Source organism: Biomphalaria glabrata, chromosome 5, assembly GCF_947242115.1.
Source record: "Biomphalaria glabrata chromosome 5, xgBioGlab47.1, whole genome shotgun sequence".
Classification (NCBI taxonomy): Eukaryota; Metazoa; Mollusca; class Gastropoda; family Planorbidae; genus Biomphalaria; species Biomphalaria glabrata.
In genome coordinates, this window is record NC_074715.1 from 15344290 (window position 1) to 15366375 (window position 22086).

General features: G+C 38.1%; 1 protein-coding gene across 2 annotated transcripts in view; it reads left to right on the forward strand.

The window, feature by feature from the left end:
* LOC106062321 (potassium voltage-gated channel protein Shaw-like) overlaps window positions 1-22086 on the forward strand; it is a 93863-nt gene that overhangs the window by 29854 nt on the left and 41923 nt on the right. For both annotated transcript variants that reach the window (XM_013220591.2, XM_013220598.2), the window contains exon 2: window positions 1662-2567. In XM_013220591.2, the coding sequence (XP_013076045.1) occupies window positions 2186-2567 (382 nt within the window). In that variant the 5' untranslated portion in view covers window positions 1662-2185. The remainder of the gene's footprint in view (window positions 1-1661; window positions 2568-22086) is intronic.

The window sequence follows — 22086 nt, forward strand, 5'->3', positions numbered from 1 at the left end:
AAATTATTCACTTTGATCACAGTGCATAAATCATAAAAAAAAGAACAAATTCGTTAATCAATTAGTGGTAATTAATTATTTTTAATTTATATAGAAAAGGGCGATAAAACTTGCAACATAGAGAGATCTGAACGGTACTGACTCTTCACTCACTATAAGCTTGTTGTTGGGGTTAGGGTTATTTCTTGTCCCTTACAAAACATGAATCAGTCAAAATAATTAACCAATTAATTATTTAATTAGAGGTGATTAATACATTTTGTTTGATGTAGAAAAAGGGAATGACATATATAGCTGTAAGTGTGTAGTTCTTTCCCTTATATAACCTTTGTATTTTTTTATATACTTTTTAAATATTTTGCTTGTTTTTTTTTTTCGTTTTAATTCCTACAATTATCTCTGTGTCTAACACTTTTGTCATGGCTAGAAGTTTGAATCATTTATTTTCATTTCGGATTATCCCATCGAGCTAAAATTTATTTAACATAAACTCGTTCCCCATGACAGCACATCTTTTTGTTTTCTGTTTGAGAGAGCTTAACGGTCTGTGGTTTTCTAGATCTGTGTGTTTCTGTCTTGAGATTGCATGCTTATCAGTTTGTTTGGTTTTCTAGATCTGTGTGTTTCTGTCTTGAGACAGCTTATCTGTCTGTGTCTAGTCCTTCTTTACGTTTCCACTTCGTCCTGTCCTCCAGTTCCTCTCTACCTCTTATCCTCCCACGTCATGAACGTCCAGCAGGGAGTGACCACCGGGTAAGACAAAACTGCCTACATCCTCACCAGAAGTCTACCGAGACACACAAGTCCCTCCGGGGGGGGGGGGTAAGCATTATTACCATAATCGTACTTTTCCTTTCTGCCATCCCGTGCCTGTCCCCTCTAGCCATGTCCGAACAGCTGACCAAACATGACCTGCTTTAAGAGAGATCCAAGAGGGGAGGTGATGTCGGGTCGTGCGTGGGAATCTAATTATGTGGCCAAACTACAAAGGGCGACAACTAAAAATTAAAGTACTTTTTCGAAAAATAGCTTATTTACAAAAACAAAATGGTCTATAAATAACTATAAGATTAATGTTTCCTTTAAAAAGTAGTAATTCTAATATAGTTACTATTTAAAGAAACAAATTCAAAGCGCCAAGGTCATCTTCCAAACGAATTGGACAGAGGGATGCCTGGTCGTGTGTAATACGCTCTGAACTGTTTTCAGGAGGTGTTGAAGGTCATGGGATCGAACCTTGCCTGCTGCTATTCCCTGTCGTCCTGCGGTAGGTTTGGGCGTCTGAACCCGAAGGAACATTTGAAGGATGTCAAATAAAATAAAAAGGAATAATCCAAACTCTATGTTAAGATGATTATAGTTTACAATGTTATAATGGTCAAACCAGAGTTTTCACTGTATGGCCAATACGATTGTTTTTTCCATAAAGATATACATAAACTGACAAATTTCTAAGAAAATCGTTTGAGTCATTTAAGAACTACCCACCCACCCAGTTTGAACCTATGAAGAGTTGGCGAATTAATAGGCGGAATTTACATTTTACAAAATGGTGAAAATGAGATAAGTGAGAAGAGATCTAGATCTATAGCTGATTTATTTTGTTATTATGTTGTTGCTGTTGCTATTCTATAATATAATGTGTTTATTTTTTTTTACAGGGTCTCAAGCTGTGTATGTAGACCTCGTAAATCTGTTGCTTTATAGTCCCAGGAGTGTATCACGCTAAATGCTTAAAGACCAGATAATGTGAGGGCTACGAGATTATCCCCAATGACCAGTGCCTAGGAGTGGTCAGCCGGTCAGTTCTTTATGCCAGACTTTAAAGCTGACTCTCGAATGTAGGCAGAGTACTAATGAGGCTGAGAAAAGCCCCTTTGAACTTTGACCTTGTGCATAGACTTTAGTTACACTAAGACGTGTAAAAAGATTAACATTCTACTAGCTTCGTTCCATATCCCTTCATCTCACGGAGTGACATTTGAAAATGCTTTCCTAAATTGAAGAGTCGCCATGTTCCCGACTACGTATTTGATGAGCTTAATTCGAAGTGACTGAAGAAATTTTTAAAACAGATAGGGGAGGAAAAAGGTGGTGATATCGTTGCCATGGTGATCACAATTCGGCAATACTCGTCCGACCTTCATGTCCGGAAAAGGCGGCTGGCCGATCATCTTCGATCACAATGAGCAGCACGGCGTTCGACATCCACTCCGACAGGATCCCCCTGACCAGGCCCAGGCCCGGGGGGACCCCGGCCATGAAGGCGAGGGTCAAGCGGCAGGCCACCTCCAGCTACTTGGGCTCGGCCGCTGCGGGGGCGGAGAACACGCCGAAGAGGTTCGCGCACGAGGTGGACGGCCTTGACGACGGCGGGGACGAGAGGGTGTTGCTGAACGTGGGCGGGGTCAGGCACGAGACGCACGTGTCAACCTTGAGGACGATCCCCAACTCCAGGCTGTCTCGTCTTGCGGAGGTGCACCTGGATAACGGTGGTGGCAGACAGGAGTACTTCTTTGACCGCCACCCTGCGGTCTTCAACTCCATCATTGACTTTTACCGAACAGGTAAGTGACCATATATACAGTCTGGACGTTATTGTGGTGTCAATGAAAGGTGCCCTAATGTTATGACGTCTGAAAGCATTAAACACTGGCACTGGCTTTTGAAGTTAAGCGCTGATACAAAAGTTGAAGCTACAGAAATGTATCAAGCAAAAACCTTTGTTGGGTGAAGGTAAAGCACCGTTCAATTCCTGCCATATATCTCAATAGTGTAATGTTAATCTCCCCTTTTCATAAAAATAATAATTAAAACCAACAACTTGTCTTTTTATTATTATTATTGATTCTTGTGTTATCATCAACAATTAGTAATTGTGTGAAGTTTCAACTTGATCCAAGAATGGGAAGCAGGAGAAATAACGTGTACAAGAATCTACCGATACAAGTGACGTTAGCGAATATGATGTCATCTCGTCCGTTGTACTATTAGATAGATGCTATTGGAACATGGTCTTTGATTGTCTTTGGGAGAAGCCTCGGGCACCAGTGTGGGCTGACTCTGATGCACAGTATTGCAAAGTATTGAGTTACTTTAATGTACAGCAAAACCCAATAACAGGAAGAGCAAATAACGGTCAATAATAAACAATTTCCTAGCAACTGTTTAAAATGTTCACCATCTTGCTCCAAACAAGACTGCATCGTTAACCGAAGCTTGAAGAACATTTACGGACGACTTCTTGATCGATGTTTATTCATTCTTAGGAAATCGCTTCTTCAAGTTCACTGAGCGTTGTATAATTGTTATAGATTGCATAAACTCGATCTCTGATATAGCTCCATAGCCAAAAGTCCAATATCAAGAGGGCTGGAGATGTGTCCACTCCTTTGATCCTCTACGAAAATGTAAAATGTTGATCAATCTATTGTCGTGCTGGAATTCTGAACTGAGGCGGGACACAAACAAAACAAGCAGTAGAAAACAAAAGCTAATTTAAGAAAAAGTACCGATAATTGCTGCCATTTATCTTAAAATTACAGGGTTTAACTCCTTTTCTGCAATATAAATCAAAATTAATTAATTAGTACTAAATGATTAACTGATTGGTTAATTTTTGGATTGATTCATGTATTGTCATCGACTATGAATAATTATGTAAAATTTAAACTTGAACCGAGAAAGGGAAGTGGGAGAAAATAACGTGTCAAAACGTCTGGATGGCTGCCTGGTCGTGATGTTTGCTCGCTGGACTGTCGTTCGGATTTATCGACGGTCGAGGGTTCAAACCCTGCCCGCTCCCATCCCCCGTCGTCCTGCGGGAGGTTTGGACTAGGAAGTAAACTATCTTCAACTCTGAAGGAACATCCGAATTATGTAAAACATTTTACAAACATTTTAAAAGAGGATTAAATTCATATATACATCCACATCTCTCATTAAGTAGCATTTATTCCCCTTATTTCGATATCAAACAAAATAATTAATCTCCAACAATTACATAATTTTTTTTTTGATTGATTTATGTCTTGTCAGATGCAATGAATAATTGTGCAAAGTTTTAACTTGATTCGAGAATGGAAATGGGAGAAAAAAACATGTTCAAACTTTTTACTAAGTTGATATAAGCTTTGTAATAGAAAGAAAATACATTAAGTACATGGATCAGTAAATTATAAGTACCAATGGTTTTCAGGTGTATATGAGTATAAAATAAATTATATTGTGTTTTGTTGTTTTATTGTTGTTTTAGAAATGGTCTTGTCATATATTAGCTTGGCTTTTTTACTTTCTTCTCTCAAACGTTTATCGTAGTATCAACCCAGCTATTATATCATATAAACAACATGTCATATTTATTCATTACTTTTATGGTCTGTCTTTTCAATGTTAGTCTGAAAGGAAGCATCGCTCTGCCGCATCTTTCTCTGTATTGTTGTGTAGCTTGTCTCTGATACTTTTATACACTGCCGGTATTTCTTCGTTTGGCGATCTTAGGATGTATGGGGGGTAATGGCAGTTTGAATTTTTTGATGACTGTAAATCTGTTATGCTTTAAGCCAGCGGTTCTCAACCTTTTAAGCTCGGCGACCCCTTTTTACAATCCTCCACTCTGCCACGACCCCCCCCCCCGCTCACACACACAGCGATAGAAGAATAGACAGAACAATCCATTTTTTCGATGGTCTTTGGTTACCCCTAGCAAATCGTCAATCGACCCCCAAGGGGGGCGCGACCCACAGGTTGAGAACCCCTGCTTTAAGCAAAGTCAAGTTTATGTAGAATCTAGCCCACGAGCCAACCCGCGGCGTAGCATACGCCCCCCCCCCTCCTCTTTTTTTTCTTCTGAGCCTTGCTCTCTGTCACCGCGAAAGTTGCGTGGGGTAATTGTAGTCCGACTTACAGAAATAAAAGAGTTATCTTTCCATGACGTTTTCACTGTGGTGTCCTGCATGGTTGGGCCGCAAAGAGAATTATATATAGAGATGACTAACATGTAATTACAGGCAATCACGTGACTTTTTTGTTACAATTATTTTCCAATGTTGCCAACTCTAATCGCGTTGTCAGACAAAACTATTTTCTGTGGAATGTTTTTCTACAATGAATATTTAAAAAACAAAATCTTCAATGAAAAGTCTAGATCCAAAAACATTTTTTTTATTAAAGCTAAGAATATTTTGTATTTTGACATAAGATGAACTTGATCACGTGTTAGAAGAATCTTAGACAACTGAGAAACAGGTGAATTTCGACTTTGTGTCAGATGGTAAAGTGTGAACTGTATCCTATTAGCATCATAAAACTTCTTATCAGCGGGAAGGGGTGTGTGAGGTGTACAAGATATAGTTGTCTGTTCGTTCAACTTACATCCATTTATTTACAATGTATACATAGTTTACACAATTTTTGTTTCTTTAAAAGTTACACACATCTTTCTTTTTAGGATTAAAAATTGATCAACAGTCCTAAGTTTGAGAAGGTTCGATCTAGTCCGAAATGTGTATGCTGTATTTAGAGAGAGAAATTATTTGTTAGAACTTTGAAATCTCATTTAGGACAAACAAATATTGGCAATAATAAGTTTATATAGTTCGATGTAATGTCAAGTGTTCCGATGCAGATGTAATGTAAAGTGTTGCAAGCTAGATGTAATGTTAAGTGTTGCAAGCTAGATGTAATGTCAAGTGTTGCAAGCCAGATGTAATGTAAAGTGTTGCAAGTCACATGTAATGTAAAGTGTTGCAAGCCAGATGTAATGTCAAGTGTTGCAAGCTAGATGTAATGTCAAGTGTTCCAATGCAGATGTAATGTCAAGTGTTGCAAGCTAGATGTAATGTAAAGTGTTGCAAGCTAGATGTAATGTCAAGTGTTGCAAGCTAGATGTAATGTCAAGTGTTGCAAGCTAGATGTAATGTCAAGTGTTGCAAGCTAGATGTAATGTCAAGTGTTGCAAGCTAGATGTAATGTCAAGTGTTGCAAGCTAGATGTAATGTAAAGTGTTGCAAGCTAGATGTAATGTCAAGTGTTGCAAGCTAGATATACCGGTAATGTAAAGTGTTGTAAGCTAACTGTAAATGTTGCAAACTAGATGTAAGGTAAAATGTTGCAAGACATACTCTCGGCGTCACCGAAAAACAACATGGCGTCCAATGGAACTAAGCCTCTACGCCGTCTACGAAGTCACGTGCCTGTCTAGTAGACTACAATGACTACAATACAATTGATGAGCTCCACTGAAAGTATTGTCTTGATTTAGTAAATAAATGTATTTCCAAGTCACTACCGCAGGCTTTCACAGTGACTGAATCTCAGCTAGAACTGGCCTATATTTCAGAATGCGCTTAAGAAAGGGGAAAAAAAGCAAATAAGTAAACAAACAGTAGATAATACTGCCACGTAACATGATCAACTGGTCTTTCAAAAGCTTTCCTACATGGCACAATTCCAGGTGAAGGATAACAGTAAAAGAAACAGAAGGGAAATATGGTTTGATAAAATAAAGAAATGGATTTGCCTATCTCAAAGACTCGTTGAAATCAACTGTGGAATGAAACAAATGGCTAAAAGCTTTGAAAGAATCAGTACCAGTGCCTCAACGTGCCCGATATAAATAGAAGATAGGCCTACATAATTTACAATCAATTTTATCGTGGCATGTCATTAAATACTAGGATTATTAAAATGTATTCTCAGATTTCAAAGTTGGACTAAATTCAAGGAATACAAAGTAATCCTTATCAGACCTATAGAGGATATAAATGAGGCAAGAAACACCTGTTTCAATGGTGTCTTTAACAAGGGTACCAAAGGGCAGCACAACGACCAATAACCTTTAATTTCAACAACTAATGCCACGTACCCATTAGAGCTGGATACGCTCAAGAGCGTTCTAAAAATCCCGCAATTCAAGATCCTAGTCTTCAGCAAGCACCTAGGCTCGTAGGCCAAGACCTTTGCCACTTCCCCATTACGAGAGTGGTACTAATAATTGTCTATTCCCTCCTAGGCTCAAACAAATATTTCAATGTTAATTTTAAAGCTGGTAGAGTTGAGTCTGTAATGTTATTATAGAATGTTGGGCTACAGTGTTCAACATAGTAATAAATAACTTTATTGATTACAGTCTAAAAGAAATCAAAAGTCTAACATCTCGAACGTCTCTTGTATAAAAAAAAAAAAAGAAAAAAAAAGGCAAAACAACAAAAATCTTCAATTCTAGAATTTTCTTTGAACTGTCCAAGAGAGAAAGAGAAATGTAGATCTAAATTAAACGTAAAATCATGGAGAGAGTGTTCTTCGTCAATAGTCTCCCCTTGTAGGTGTCTAACACAAACCTTAATTACTTGACGTCTGCCAACGTTGCCTCTATTTCCGTTTTGATTATTCCCCCTTCCAGAGAACACTGTTGACCCCTCGGTGTCTGACATCAACCAAGAAATCTGCCAACCAATCAAATTCTCCCTTTTCAAGTCAAGTCCGATCTGACGCCAAACAAGCTTCGAAAAGTCGTAGGTCATTGACGTTTAACTTTGACTGATTTTTTTCCCCCTCTGTTGATTTTTTATTTCTGTTCAACGGATGGACTTGGCGGGTGTTCTTAACGATATTTTTTTCTGTGCCAATAAAAAAAAAAAGACACATAAAATTTAAAATAAAAACAAACAATATAAAAAATCTTAAAAAAAAAATTATCTAAGGGGAAGAACTCTGCACTTACAACTACATTTCTCAATATTGTAGAATTTATTTCCCTTTTTCGATATCAAACAAAATAATTAATTACAAATAATTAATTGAATAATTGATTTATTTTTTTTTAAATTTTATTCATATTTTGCTAGGTACAATCAATAATTGTTTAAAATTTCTACTTGATCTGAAAATGGATTTTGGGAGAAATAATTTGTATTAACAATGAAGGGGACCGAACGTACATATTTAGCCATATCTGAGTGTGAATACTGAAGGATTAATTTCCCTTGTTGGTATCATACAAAATGATTATTTACCAGTATTTTATTGACTAATAATTAGTTATCTTTTCAATTGATTCATGTCTTGTCTATGCCAATGAATAATTGTGCAAAGTTTCAACTTGAACCAAGTATGGGTGTGGGAGAAATAAAGTGTATTAACTTTTTACCAGACAGACAAGCTTTGTAAAAGGTTCAGACCAGAGCATCATTAGTATACTCTAGAAACAAGGAAACGCTCTCTATAAAAAACAACAAAATCTGTAGGATGCATCTGAAGCGTATCTTGTAAGACCTGTTAGATGCCGCTTTAGCAGTACGCGGGGAGCTAGAGTTATCTGGAGGAACTTTCAGACAAGACATATCTGGAGGAACTTTAAGACTAGAGTTATCTGGAGGAACATTAAGACTAGATATATCTGGAGGAACATTAAGACTAGAGATATCTGGAGGAACATTAAGACTAGATATATCTCGAGGAACATTTAGACTAGAGATATCTGAAGCAACTTTAAGTCTATAGATATCTGGAGGAACATTAAGACTATAGATATCTGGAGGAACATTAAGACTAGAGATATATGGAGGAACATTAAGACTAGAGATATCTGGAGGAACATTAAGACTATTGATATCTGGAGGAAAATTAAGGCTAGAGATATCTGGAGAAACTTTAAGTCTATAGAAATCTGAAGGAACTTTAAGACTAGAGATATCTGGAGGAACATTAAGGCTAGATATATCTGGAGAAACTTTAAGACTAGAGAAATCTGGAGGAACATTATAGAAAGAAATCTTTAAACTTTAAACCATCACACAAAATCGAAAAGTGAAGAGAAATGAATTTGATCCTAATGAGTATGTGTAGGCAGAAATAATGAAATGAATATCAATACAACTCTTGCATTAGACAAGTGCATTTCAAGAAACTGTCTAATTAATAATTTAATTCTCACTACTTCCATTTTCAAATGGATCGGTATTGATTGATAGGAATTCTTCTGTAGTTGATTTTATGGATGGGTTTATTGATTCGACAAAAAAAAGTTTAATCTGGTTTCATTACAATGAAATTTTTATAGAAACATACTTTCATAGTAAATAAAATTGATACATATCTTTTCATTATGTATATATATGTTTCAATACATATATATATATAATTGTTTCAATATATATATATATATATATATATATATATATATATATATATACATATATATATTCCCAGTGGCGTAGTATGTATATATGTATGCGTGTGTGTGTATGTGTGTGATGTTTCCCAGTGGCGTAGCTAGGATTTTGCCATCATTTGGTGGCCCGGGGGGCTTGAAGGCCCGGGTGGCTTGATCCCTTGGGGGCCCCTGGATTTTGTGTACTATTTAATGTAAAAAAATTCCACTCATTTTTCAATTCTCCTCCCCCCCTCCCCCTTTTAGCTACGCCTCTGATGTTTACATAATTATAAAAAAAAGATTATGTTATGATAGTAAATTAAAATGATACATGTTATCACGATCAACATTTTACATGGTACATTAAGTTCGCTTTTATTCTTCGAGCAAAGGCTAACGAAATAAACTGCTAGCAGCACCGACAGGCTATCTGTACTTTAACTTACAATCTGGGACACATTCAAACATCGTAACTTCACTCAAAATTCAAAAATGTTTCCTATTAAGCACTTAAGTCTTAACCAGGATTCAAACCTGAAACCGTTCAAATCGACAGCTGGGCCCAGTCGTCCATGCGTAGGCGTCACTAGAACACAGTGAAGGAATGGGTCGCGTTTCTTTTCATGTGAGAATGTCTGGGAATGCCTGGGCACATTCTCTTCCTACCACTTACAATAAGAGCAGGAAATGCGTTAATAAGATCGATTCATCAAACCTCCCACCGATTGATAACCGTTCGATTTGTGTGAGAGTATGTGTTACAGTTCAATAGTACATGCAACTGGTCTCCACTCCGATGACGACAAACGTATCTAACATACATGCACGCATCGCCCCAAAAGTACCAGATGCCCTTAGGAGTTCTGAAAATCTGAACCTGTACACTACTGAGCCCTACATGTATTGAACTTAGGGGATACCATAGATCAGTGTTTCCCAAATTGTGTTCCGTGGAACCCTACTGTTCCCCGAGGGCTGAATATGTGATCCATGAACTACTGGAATAATTATCTCGTAGGGCTCCACGTGAATTAATCTCACTAAAAACTAAGTAAAATGTTCCGCTAAATACTCAGAATGTGCGAAGTGTTCCGCTAAATACTCAGAATGTGCGAAGTGTTCCGCTAAATACTCAGAATGTGCGAAGTGTTCCGCTAAGGGAAAAGGTTTGGGGAACACTGGAAAAGATGCTACAACAGGCTTTGAGTAAAACTGCTTCCTCGCTATTCATAAAACGTATTCAATTCTTTTATATTCTTTTCCTCTGTCCCCTTGGTTTATATCTTTTCATCCGAAACCAAACAGCGCGATCAATACTTGTTTTGTTATTTCAACAGTTCTAATATTGTTGGCCCAACTTGGATCAATACTGCTTTCTACTATTGAATGACCTACATTTCACTTACGTTTGACCCGTCGATAAGATTTGCTCATGGATTATGAACCCAACATTGTTTATATCAGAACCCCTCCAAACTATTGGACAAAAAGACAATTTTCCTTCTACAACATTGACGTTTATAAGATTGGCCTAACATCGCACCCTGCTCGTTAACCGTTGGTCAAAGAAACAGATGACCTTAACATCATCTGCCCTATATATCGCAAGGTCTGAAAGAGGAACTTTAACCTTCCACTTGTTTCTGTGTTCAAATAATCGATATACACAACTGCATTGAAGAAAGGGATATAATAGAATCTTTGTATGACTAGATCCCATTTCTGCTCATACTTGCGAAAAAAAAAGTCGCGCATTCCAAGGACGGTTTTTAATAAGTAAAATAAATATTTTCAGCTCTCATCCAGAACTTTCTATAGATCAGTGGGCAGGTTACTCGTTGCCAAAGTCTCTCTGTGTATGCAAAAATATGTGGATATAACATTTAGGAATTCCTTCAACGAGTCTTTTATTAATTCCAACCTTAAGACGAAACATTCAAACAACTTTCTCTATTGTCATTTTTCTTGGTCTATCAATAACGGTTCTTAAATTAAGTATTCAATTAGTGGACTGATTATGTCAGCTTTTGAGGATTATTCCAGATTGCCTGCAAATATATATATATATATATATATATATATATATATATATATATATTTTCGACGTTGAAAAACATCCCTATTCATTTCTTGATCTTTATAAACTTTATTTTTAAAATGTAAAATGACACTGTTTATGAGTCTGTACGTATAAAAATTAAATAAAATAATGTCAATTAAAACTTCTGCATAATTTATTTTAATTTATTAACTGAACATAAAAAATGGAAATTTAAAATTTTAAAAGTTAATAAGGTGAAGCGTACCCCTTCCAAACTCTTCTCGTACCCCTGGAAATACGCGTACCCACTTTGCGAAACAGCATATGAGGCCCCACCAGACTCCCCTGTGAGAGCCCAAAGCGCTAAGAGGGGTGCAAACGAAATTCTTTTTATTTAGAGGGCGCCACGGGCAAAAGATTGAGAACCACTGGCCCAGCCGTTTCCTCCTACGACCATTTCCACCCTGGCGCCATCATCTCCACTGGTTTTACTTAACCTCTTGTAGGTAATGGGTTAATAAACCATTTTGTTTCCAATACCTCCCATCTCTATCAACCCTCCATGTATCTGATAGCCCGCATGTATCTGATAGCCCGCATGTATCTGATAGCCCGCATGTATCTGATAGCACTCATGTATCTGATAGCCCGCATGTATCTCATAGCCCTCATGTATCTCATAGCCCTCGTGTATCTGATAGTCGCATGTATCTGATAGCCCTCATGTATTTGATAGCCCGCATGTATCTGATAGCCCTCATGTATTTGATAGCCCGCATGTATCTGATAGCCCTCATGTATCTGATAGCCCTCATGTATCTGATAGCCCGCATATATCTGATAGCCCTCCATGAAACTGATAGCCCGCATGTATCCGATAGCCCTAATGTATCTGATAGTCCGCATGTATCTGATAGCCCTTATGTATTTGATAGCCCGCATGTATCTGATAGCCCGCATGTATCTGACAGCCTGCATGTATCTGATAGCCCTTATGTATCTGATAGCCCTTATGTATCTGATAGCTCTTATGTGTCTGATAGCCCTTATGTATCTGATAGCCCTTATGTATCTGACAGCCCTTATGTATCTGACAGCCCTTATGTATCTGACAGCCCTTATGTATCTGATAGCCCTTGGGTATCTGAGAGCCCTTATGTATCTGACAGCACTTATGTATCTGACAGCCCTTATGTATCTGACAGCCCTTATGTATCTGACAGCCCTTATGTATCTGATAGTCCGCATGTATCTGATAGCCCTTATGTATCTGACAGCCCTTATGTATCTGATAGTCCGCATGTATCTGATAGCCCTTATGTATCTGATAGCCCGCATGTATCTGATAGCCCTTATGTATCTGATAGCCATTATGTATCTGATAGCCCTTATGTATCTGATAGCCCTCATGTATCTGATAACCCTTATGTATCTGACAGCCCTCATGTATCTGATAGCCCTCATGTATCTGATAGCCCTTATGTATCTGATAGCCCGCATGTATCTGATAGCCCTTATGTATCTGATAGTCCGCATGTATCTGATAGCCCTTTTGTATCTGATAGCCCTTATGTATCTGATAGTCCGCATGTATCTGATAGCCCTTATGTATCTGATAGCCCGCATGTATCTGATAGCCCTTATGTATCTGATAGCCATTATGTATCTGATAGCCCTTATGTATCTGATAGCCCTCATGTATCTGATAGCCCTCATGTATCCGATAGCCCGCATGTATCTGATAGCCCTTATGTATCTGATAGCCCTTATGTATCTGATAGCCCGCATGTATCTGATAGCCCGCATGTATCTGATAGCCCGCATGTATCTGATAGCCCTCATGTATCTGATAGCACTCATGTATCTGATAGTCCGCATGTATCTGATAGCCCTTATGTGTCTGATAGCCCTTATGTATCTGGTAGCCCGCATGTATCTGATAGCCCTCATGTATCTGATAGTCCGCATGTATCTGATAGCCCTTATGTATCTGAAAGCCGCATGTATCTGATAGCCCGCATGTATCTGATAGCACTCATGTATCTGACAGCCTGCATGTATCTGATAGCCCTTATGTATCTGATAGTCCGCATGTATCTGATAGCCCTTATGTATCTGATAGCCCTTATGTATCTGATAGCCCGCATGTATCTGATAGCCCTCATGTATCTGACAGCCTGCATGTATCTGATAGCCCTCATGTATCTGATAGCCCTCATGTATCTGATAGCCCTCATGTATCTGACAGCCTGCATGTATCTGTTAGCCCTCATGTATCTGATAGCCCTCATGTATCTGACAGCCTGCATGTATCTGATAGCCCTCGTGTATCTGATAGCCTTCATGTATCTGACAGCTTGCATGTATCTGATAGCCCTCATGTATCTGATAGCCTGCATGTATCTGATAGCCCTTATGTATCTGATAGCCCGCATGTATCTGATAGCCCTTATGTATCTGATAGTCCGCATGTATCTGATAGCCCTTATGTATCTGATAGCCCTTATGTATCTGATAGCACTCATGTATCTGATAGCCCTCATGTATCTGATAGCACTCATGTATCTGATAGCACTCATGTATCTAATAGTCCGCATGTATCTGATAGCCCTTATGTATCTGATAGTCCGCATGTATCTGATAGCCCTCATGTATCTGATAGTCCGCATGTATCTGATAGCCCTTTTGTATCTGATAGCACTCATGTATCTGACAGCCTGCATGTATCTGATAGCCCTCCATGTATCTGATAGCCCGCATGTATCTGATAGCCCGCATGTATCTAATAGCCCTCCATGTATCTGATAGCCGGCATATATCTGATAGACAAACGTTTCTTTCTCTATCTCCCGTTGACCCCGTCTGTAACATCCACCCTCTTCGTTCAGGACAGCTCTTCCTTCTTTCATGCAATTCTATAATACTTAAAAACTATCTCTGATAGCCCCCCCCCCCCCGCCATTTATCTTTGATAATCTTGCTGTTTTTAATAGATCACCCCTTCTGGTTCTTGATAGTTTTTTGTTTTGTTTGTTTGTTTTATAACAGCTCTTCCCTTATATTTTGAAGGACCCCCCCCCCTATGTCTTTAATAGCATTTCTTCCTCATCAACTAATACAAATAGTATGTTATCAAATAGTAAAAAAAAAAAAGTTTCATAAGACATTGCAATCTATAGGGCAGATGATGTTAAGGTTATCTATTTCTTTGGCCAACGGTTAACGAGCAGGGTGTCATGTGGCCAGTACAACGACCAACCGCATTTACTTTCCCCAACTAAGTTCAGATACCCATTAGAGTTGGGTGAACTGAGGGGCGCCCTAAAAATCACGAAATTCAAAATCCCAGTCTTGACCGAGATTCGAACCCATTACCCCAAAATGGGAAGCCAAGCGCTGTAACACTCATCCACCGCTCCTCCCACACACCTATGTTATAGTCTGTCAATAATTTCTTTCTTGGATTTAGATAGTTAAATGTACTTTTGGTAGAGATGTTGTTTCATTTGATACCACTGGCGGATCAAGGAAAGGAGGGGTAGCGGCGATTGCCACCCATACTCGACCGCCCCCCCCACTCAAAAACTTCTGGATTCGCTAGTGATCAATAGTGCGGTGTATAGTTCTCAGATACTATTGTAAATAAAACTAGACTACCTCTGGTTCTAAAACAGACCTATGTGTTACATTGCAGACTGCCAGATAGCCTCTATTTGCCCGGGTACTATCTACAGTGCTGCTCGTTCTACGATGTTATCGCCCACCGGTCAAGCTGACCTCCTCGCTCCTGCATATCTGGACGTTCAAACATCATTCAGTCCTATTACTTGTAGCATAATGGAGTTGGTATTGATCCAGAGATTCCCATCCTCTCGTGTGTGTTGGCTTTTATCTGCCCATATATATATATACATGTATAAATCTTGCGTTATTATTGCGTGGTGGCCTCTAAGCACTAGATGTACGCTTATGTGTGGATTTATTGGAATATACATAGTCAGCCAAGTGTATGTGGGTTTATGAGAATATACATGGTCAGACAAGTGTATGTGGGTTTATGAGAATATACATGGTCAGCCAAGTGTATGTGGGTTTATGAGAATATACATGGTCAGCCAAGTGTATGTGGGTTTATGAGAATATACATAGTCAACCATGAGAATATACATGGTCAGGCAAGTGTATGTGGGTTTATGAGAATATACATGGTCAGCCAAGTGTATGTGGGTTTATGAGAATATACATGGTCAGCCAAGTGTATGTGGGTTTATGAGAATATACATGGTCAGCCAAGTGTATGTGGATTATGTGAATTTATAAGGTATTATGGAGTGTGTGTGTGTGTTTCTATGGTGACGGTTGTAAAAGTAAGCGGTTGGTTGTGAATTATGTAACATAGGTGGCGTTGTCGTCATTTGGTCTTTGTTCACAAAGAAGTTACTCAAGCCATTTCAAGTTTTTAGTTCAGATATAATACGTCTAAAGGCAGTTCAGCTGTCTTCCAGCAGTTCTGTGCTACTAGTGAATGACGAACATATGTTAAGCCAAATGTATGTGACTGCATAAAGCTGGTGAAGTGTAAACTGGATTTATGTGATAGCGTATATTGGTGAATTCATGTGAATGTATGTGGTCAGCCTAGTGTGTGTAGCCTATGTTGATTTATGTGAATGTATATGCAGCCAAGTGTGTGTGGATTAATGTAAAAGTATATGGTCAGCCAAGTGTGTGTGGATTAATGTAAAAGTATATGGTCAGCGAAGTGTATGTGGATTAATGTAAAAGTATATGGTCAGCCAAGTGTGTGTGGATTAATGTAAAAGTATATGGTCAGCCAAGTGTGTGTGGATTAATGTAAAAGTATATGGTCAGCGAAGTGTATGTGGATTAATGTAAAAGTATATGGTCAGCGAAGTGTATGTGGATTAATGTAAAAGTATATGGTCAGCGAAGTGTGTGTGGATTAATGTAAAAGTATATGGTCAGCCAAGTGTGTGTGGATTAATGTAAAAGTATATGGTCAGCGAAGTGTATGTGGATTAATGTAAAAGTATATGGTCAGCGAAGTGTGTGTGGATTAATGTAAAAGTATATGGTCAGCGAAGTGTGTGTGGATTAATGTAAAAGTATATGGTCAGCCAAGTGTGTGTGGATTAATGTAAAAGTATATGGTCAGCGAAGTGTGTGTGGATTAATGTAAAAGTATATGGTCAGCGAAGTGTATGGGGATTAATGTAAAAGTATATGGTCAGCGAAGTGTATGTGGATTAATGTAAAAGTATATGGTCAGCGAAGTGTGTGTGGATTAATGTAAAAGTATATGGTCAGCGAAGTGTATGTGGATTAATGTAAAAGTATATGGTCAGCGAAGTGTATGTGGATTAATGTAAAAGTATATGGTCAGCGAAGTGTGTGTGGATTAATGTAAAAGTATATGGTCAGCCAAGTGTGTGTGGATTAATGTAAAAGTATATGGTCAGCGAAGTGTATGTGGATTAATGTAAAAGTATATGGTCAGCGAAGTGTGTGTGGATTAATGTAAAAGTATATGGTCAGCGAAGTGTGTGTGGATTAATGTAAAAGTATATGGTCAGCCAAGTGTGTGTGGATTAATGTAAAAGTATATGGTCAGCGAAGTGTGTGTGGATTAATGTAAAAGTATATGGTCAGCGAAGTGTGTGTGGATTAATGTAAAAGTATATGGTCAGCCAAGTGTGTGTGGATTAATGTAAAAGTATATGATCAGCGAAGTGTGTGTGGGTTAATGTAAAATTATATGGTCAGCCAAGTGTGTGTGGATTAATATAAAAGTATATGGTCAGCCAAGTGTGTGTGGATTAATGTAAAAGTATAGGGTCAGCGAAGTGTGTGTGGATTCATATGAATGTATATGGTCAGCCAAATGTGACTCTCTTCAGCTGCCATTTGCTTTTGTTTTTACAAAGCTTATATAAATTCACCTCGTCTGTTTGTCTGTCTGGGTGGGTGGATTCTTTTACACGTTTGATTCTAGGATCGTTAAATGAAATTTTACATAATTAGTAATTGAGGATAACAACGCATAAATTATTAATAAATAAACTTTCTACTTAATCAATTATTGGTAATTAATAATGATATTTATTTTAGATTAGGGAGATCAGTGTCTTGTAGCGGTGAAATCACACAATCCTGACCCGGAATGAATGAATTAATTAATTAATTGACTTCCATTCTTATGACAATGCAATTTTCGTTTGTTGTTTGTCTGACCACCAATAGACCAGTCGGAAATTCTCCTAAATGGCCGAGTTCAAATCTCGATGGAAACAAGTATTTTTGTATTCGATATTTAAGTTGAGCTGAGTTGCGTTTGCTAAGGCAGCATGGAAACCACCCTCGCCCCCCCCCCCCCAACATATTTCCCCCCACATTTCCATAACTTAGAGAATGGACAAGAACGTGCTGACTAGTCATGGATATGGGTAACAAAATAATCAACCAAGCTACACAATAGTCTGTAGTGTCCAACCTACGGCCCTTGGGCCACCATTAACCCACTAAAGCTGCGAATGCTGTTCTATATTGGAACCTACAGTTTTTTATTTTAATTATTTATTTCTGTTTGTAGTTTTCAATCTCGTGACATGTGTGTCAAAAATGTATAGGGCTCATCCCAAGTATAGAGATCTCTATCCGCTACAGACAATATGGTGGACAATATATTTTTTTCCAACCCTAATTCTCATTGTATCGAACTTACGTTCTAGTGACAACCCACTTATCGTCTGCTGTCTAGTATCCCGAGGCTCACACATACCACTTTTTCCCGCCCTTTCCTCCTGTTGGTGTTCCTTGTAACGAACGGTTAGCAACTCATTCCCTTTCCGCGCAGACCCTCGTGCCTGCCTCGCGCCTAATTGAAAGGATTTGTGTGAAGACAGGCCGACACTGGATCAGACACGGCAGATAATGGCAGCGCCGCAGTGTCAGCGGTCACTTCCGTCTGACAAACTCGCTCGAGTGGACATAGCGTCGTCATGTGATAAGGTCAAAGCTTTCACGTGATTGACCACTTCCGGTTTCATTCAGGGAAAAAAAAGGAGGGGGAGAAAGCTTTTCAATTGTATGTTATTGTTTTATATGCGTGTAGATTATATTTGTATTGTAATCCAATGTATACAAATTATCAACATATCAATCAGGCTAATTGGGAATGTCATAATTTCCAGCTAAGCAATGGGAATCAAGAGCAGACTACGCGTCACGTGGTCATCAGAATATTGACATTAAAATGTGTGACTCAAGTATTGATTACGTCATTGTCAGCATTTTAATATAACTATTGAACTATTTTGTGTTCCTTTAGGTAGAACAAATGTGAGAAATAAAACCGTGTCACAATATGTCACATACAGAACTAGGCCATGACCTATATTAAATTAGGTCAATATATGAGATCTACAAAGCAAAAAAAAAAGTATTAAGTGGCAAAGATAGTGACGGGTAGCGTAAATGTACTTTGAAATTGCATAAATGTTCTTAAAAACTGTATTTTGGATCGCCTTTAAAAACGAATCATAAAAAAAGTAGTTTCCCCAATGTAGAACAAAGTTTGACCGAAACTGACCATGTCTTTCGTGTATGAACCTGTCCAGGTACAACTCTTTTCTTTACTGCGATTTCATATTTTCCATCATTCGAATTGAATCAATTCAAATTCTACTTTAATCTATTGCTATATATACTCTGCTTTAAAAACAAAGCGCGTTGGCATAAACAATTTTCAGTTGTTTTAACTTGTACTGCAGGGGCGTAGCTAGGAATTTTCCATTGTTTGGGGGCCTGAGGGCTTGACCTCTTTGGGGGCCCCTGCATTTTGCGTAATATTTAATGTAAAAAAAAACACTCATTTGGGGCCCCCTTAAATGGGGGCCGGGGAGATTTTTAAATTCTCCCCCACCTCAACCCACCCTAGCTTCGCCACTGCAGCTTGCAATCATTCACAGGACAGACCAAGGAAAATATAAAAAAAAAACACTTTTGGTCTAAATATTGCTTACAAAAGGGAAAGAGCTGCGAATTTACAGCAATATATCTTGAAATCTATAAGATTTATTTCCCTTTTCGATAAAAAAAATAATTACCTCTAATTAATTAATTTTTTTATTGTTAGGGACAATGAATGATTGTGCAAAGTTTCATCTGATCCGTAATGGATCGCATATTCATCGACAGAGTAAGTTAATATAAGCTTTGTAAAAATGACTTTTTTAAGGTGACACTCTTTATGAATATAGGTCATGGGGTGTTCATAGTTCGTATATTCAAGACTGTTCGTGTGAAATCTGAAAAAAAAAAAGATCACACTAACGCTCCATCGCAGCACAGTGAGAGAAAAATTGACTCTCCATTGACACAGTGAGAGAAACATTGACTCTCCATTGACACAGTAAGAGAAAAATTGACTCTCCAATGACACAGTGAGAGAAACATTGACTCTCCATTGACACAGTGAGAGAAAAATTGACTCTCCATTGACACAGTAAGAGAAAAATTGACTCTCCAATGACACAGTGAGAGAAACATTGACTCTCCAATGACACAGTGAGAGAAACATTGACTCTCCATTGACACAGTGAGAGAAAAATTGACTCTCCATTGACACAGTGAGAGAAAAATTGATTCTCCATCGACATAGAGAGAGTTTTTTTTTTTCCCCAAAGTACATTCTGAAGTCTGTCTGGGTTAATGATGAACAATTGCAAACTATAGTCGTTGGGTCTGATAAATGGATACTCAATAGAATAAAGTAGTTTAATAGCCTCTGATGTACTGACATATCAGCCTAGTATTTTAAATTTATTATGCCTTTTTTTTTGTCCTTTTTTTCTGTTCTCATTTGGACGTTCAGGTTTGGTGTAACTCTAGGTCTTCTCACTAGGACTACCTTCAGGAAACATCCAAAAGTCAAACTCTTTAAAAATATCACAAAACTTGAAGTCTAAATAAGCTAGAGAACAATTATTATTTTAATCGAAATCAAAACTACTTTAAGAAAACGGGTGAACTAAAAAACTATTTCATGTTTTAGTTCTAACCTGCCAAGAACTTTCATTAGTGCCATATAGAGTATTGTCTCCAGTCTATAAAATGCCTTCTCGAATCACTGCCTACGTAATCGATTACTAATAGGACAAGTCATTGTGTCTGGGCATTGGTCTCTCCTCTTACAATTGTGCCCGGGATCAGATCTTCGATTACTGCAGATTGCACACAGGGATAAGGTTCACTGCCGGACTGAAATCGTTGCACGGGTCTATACACACGGTAACCGAATATACTTACTAGCGATGGGATCGATACATATTCTCTGTTCGATATCGACCAATAGGGAGAACATAATGAAACGCGCTCTGTGTCATTAAAGGAAGCTTAGGGTAGAGAAGCGGTTCTCAACCTTTTAAGGTAGGGCGACCCCCTTTTACGACTCTCCTTTATGCTGCGACCCCCAACCGTTAAAATCTTAAGGCTAAGTAACTGCTTTTCATAATGATATAAAACCGTTCACTTGATGTAAATACTTGACATGCATTGCCAAATTTTAGGTTTAGACACGAAACAATTGTCATACTAAGGATTCGACTCCCAGTTCGGCATACGATTTCTTTTATTTAGACCCGATCTCTATGACTGACTCCTAAAATCTGTCTTAGCCATCTTTGTTGAGACACATTTAATGATTTTCAATTTCGGCAGAAGACTATTCACACTTAATTAATGGAGCCCAAGCCACTGGTAGAAATTTGTAACCTTTCTTGACTACGCTCTTGGAATTACATGCCTGTATTTCGCTTTAGATTTTATATCGAAAAGGAAAGTTTTTTCGTCAAATCATCTGTTGAGGGGTTTTAAACTAAAAAATCTCTGGGTTTTTTTTTGTTTTGTTTTTAATTCAAAACCCCATTTAGCTACGATCATAGAATTTGGTGACTGTAGTTTGCTTTAAAATAATATTGAAAAGAAAGGTTTTCAACTCTTAACGCTCTGTATGGGAATTTAAAACTCAAAACCATCTGGAGGGGTTTTAAACTTTAAAGAAAAAGCCATCTGGAGGAGGGGGATTTAAACTCAAAACCCCTTTGGCTACGCTCATAGATTTTATAGTGTGTAATTTCCTTTTTTTTTAATATTGAAGAGGTACTTTTTAGCTTCAAACCCCAACTGGAAGGGGGAGGGGGTTAAACTCAAAACCCCTTTGGCTACGCTCATAGAATTTTTAGTGTGTAATTTGCTTTTTTTATATTGAAGATGGGCTTATCGTATATTTTGGATGGGTTTTTTAAATCAAAATCTTCCTCAACTGTGCTGTTGGAATTTGGGGATTGTTCTTTGCATTTTTTTGTTTTGTTTTATAGAAGAGGGGGATTTAACTGCAAAAACCTCTGGTAGGGGGTTTAAAATTCAAAACCCCCTGTAAGGGGTTTTAAACTCAAAGCCCCCTGGTAGATGGATTTGTATCTCAAAACCCCCTGATAGTGGTTTTTAAAATCTCAAAACCCCCTGGTAGGGGGATTTAAACTCAAACCCCCCTGGTAGAGGGTTTTTAACTCAAAACTGCCTCGGCTGTGCTGTGGTAAGTGATGATTTAGTATTATAATCTCACCTAAAATAAACAAAATGAAAGCAAAAATCAGTCACTTAATTCCGTCCCCCCCCCCCCTGCGATTTCATTTCGGGGGGGGGGGGGGGGGGGGGGTTTGAACCCCAAGAACCCCCCCCCCCTGGCTACGCCCATGGACTAATTATAGATAAATAAAATTGCATCTTTGTGACATGCATTTATATACTATTCTATTTCTTATTCACCTTTTTTATGTTGCATACTTATGTGACTAAAAAAAAAAAAAAA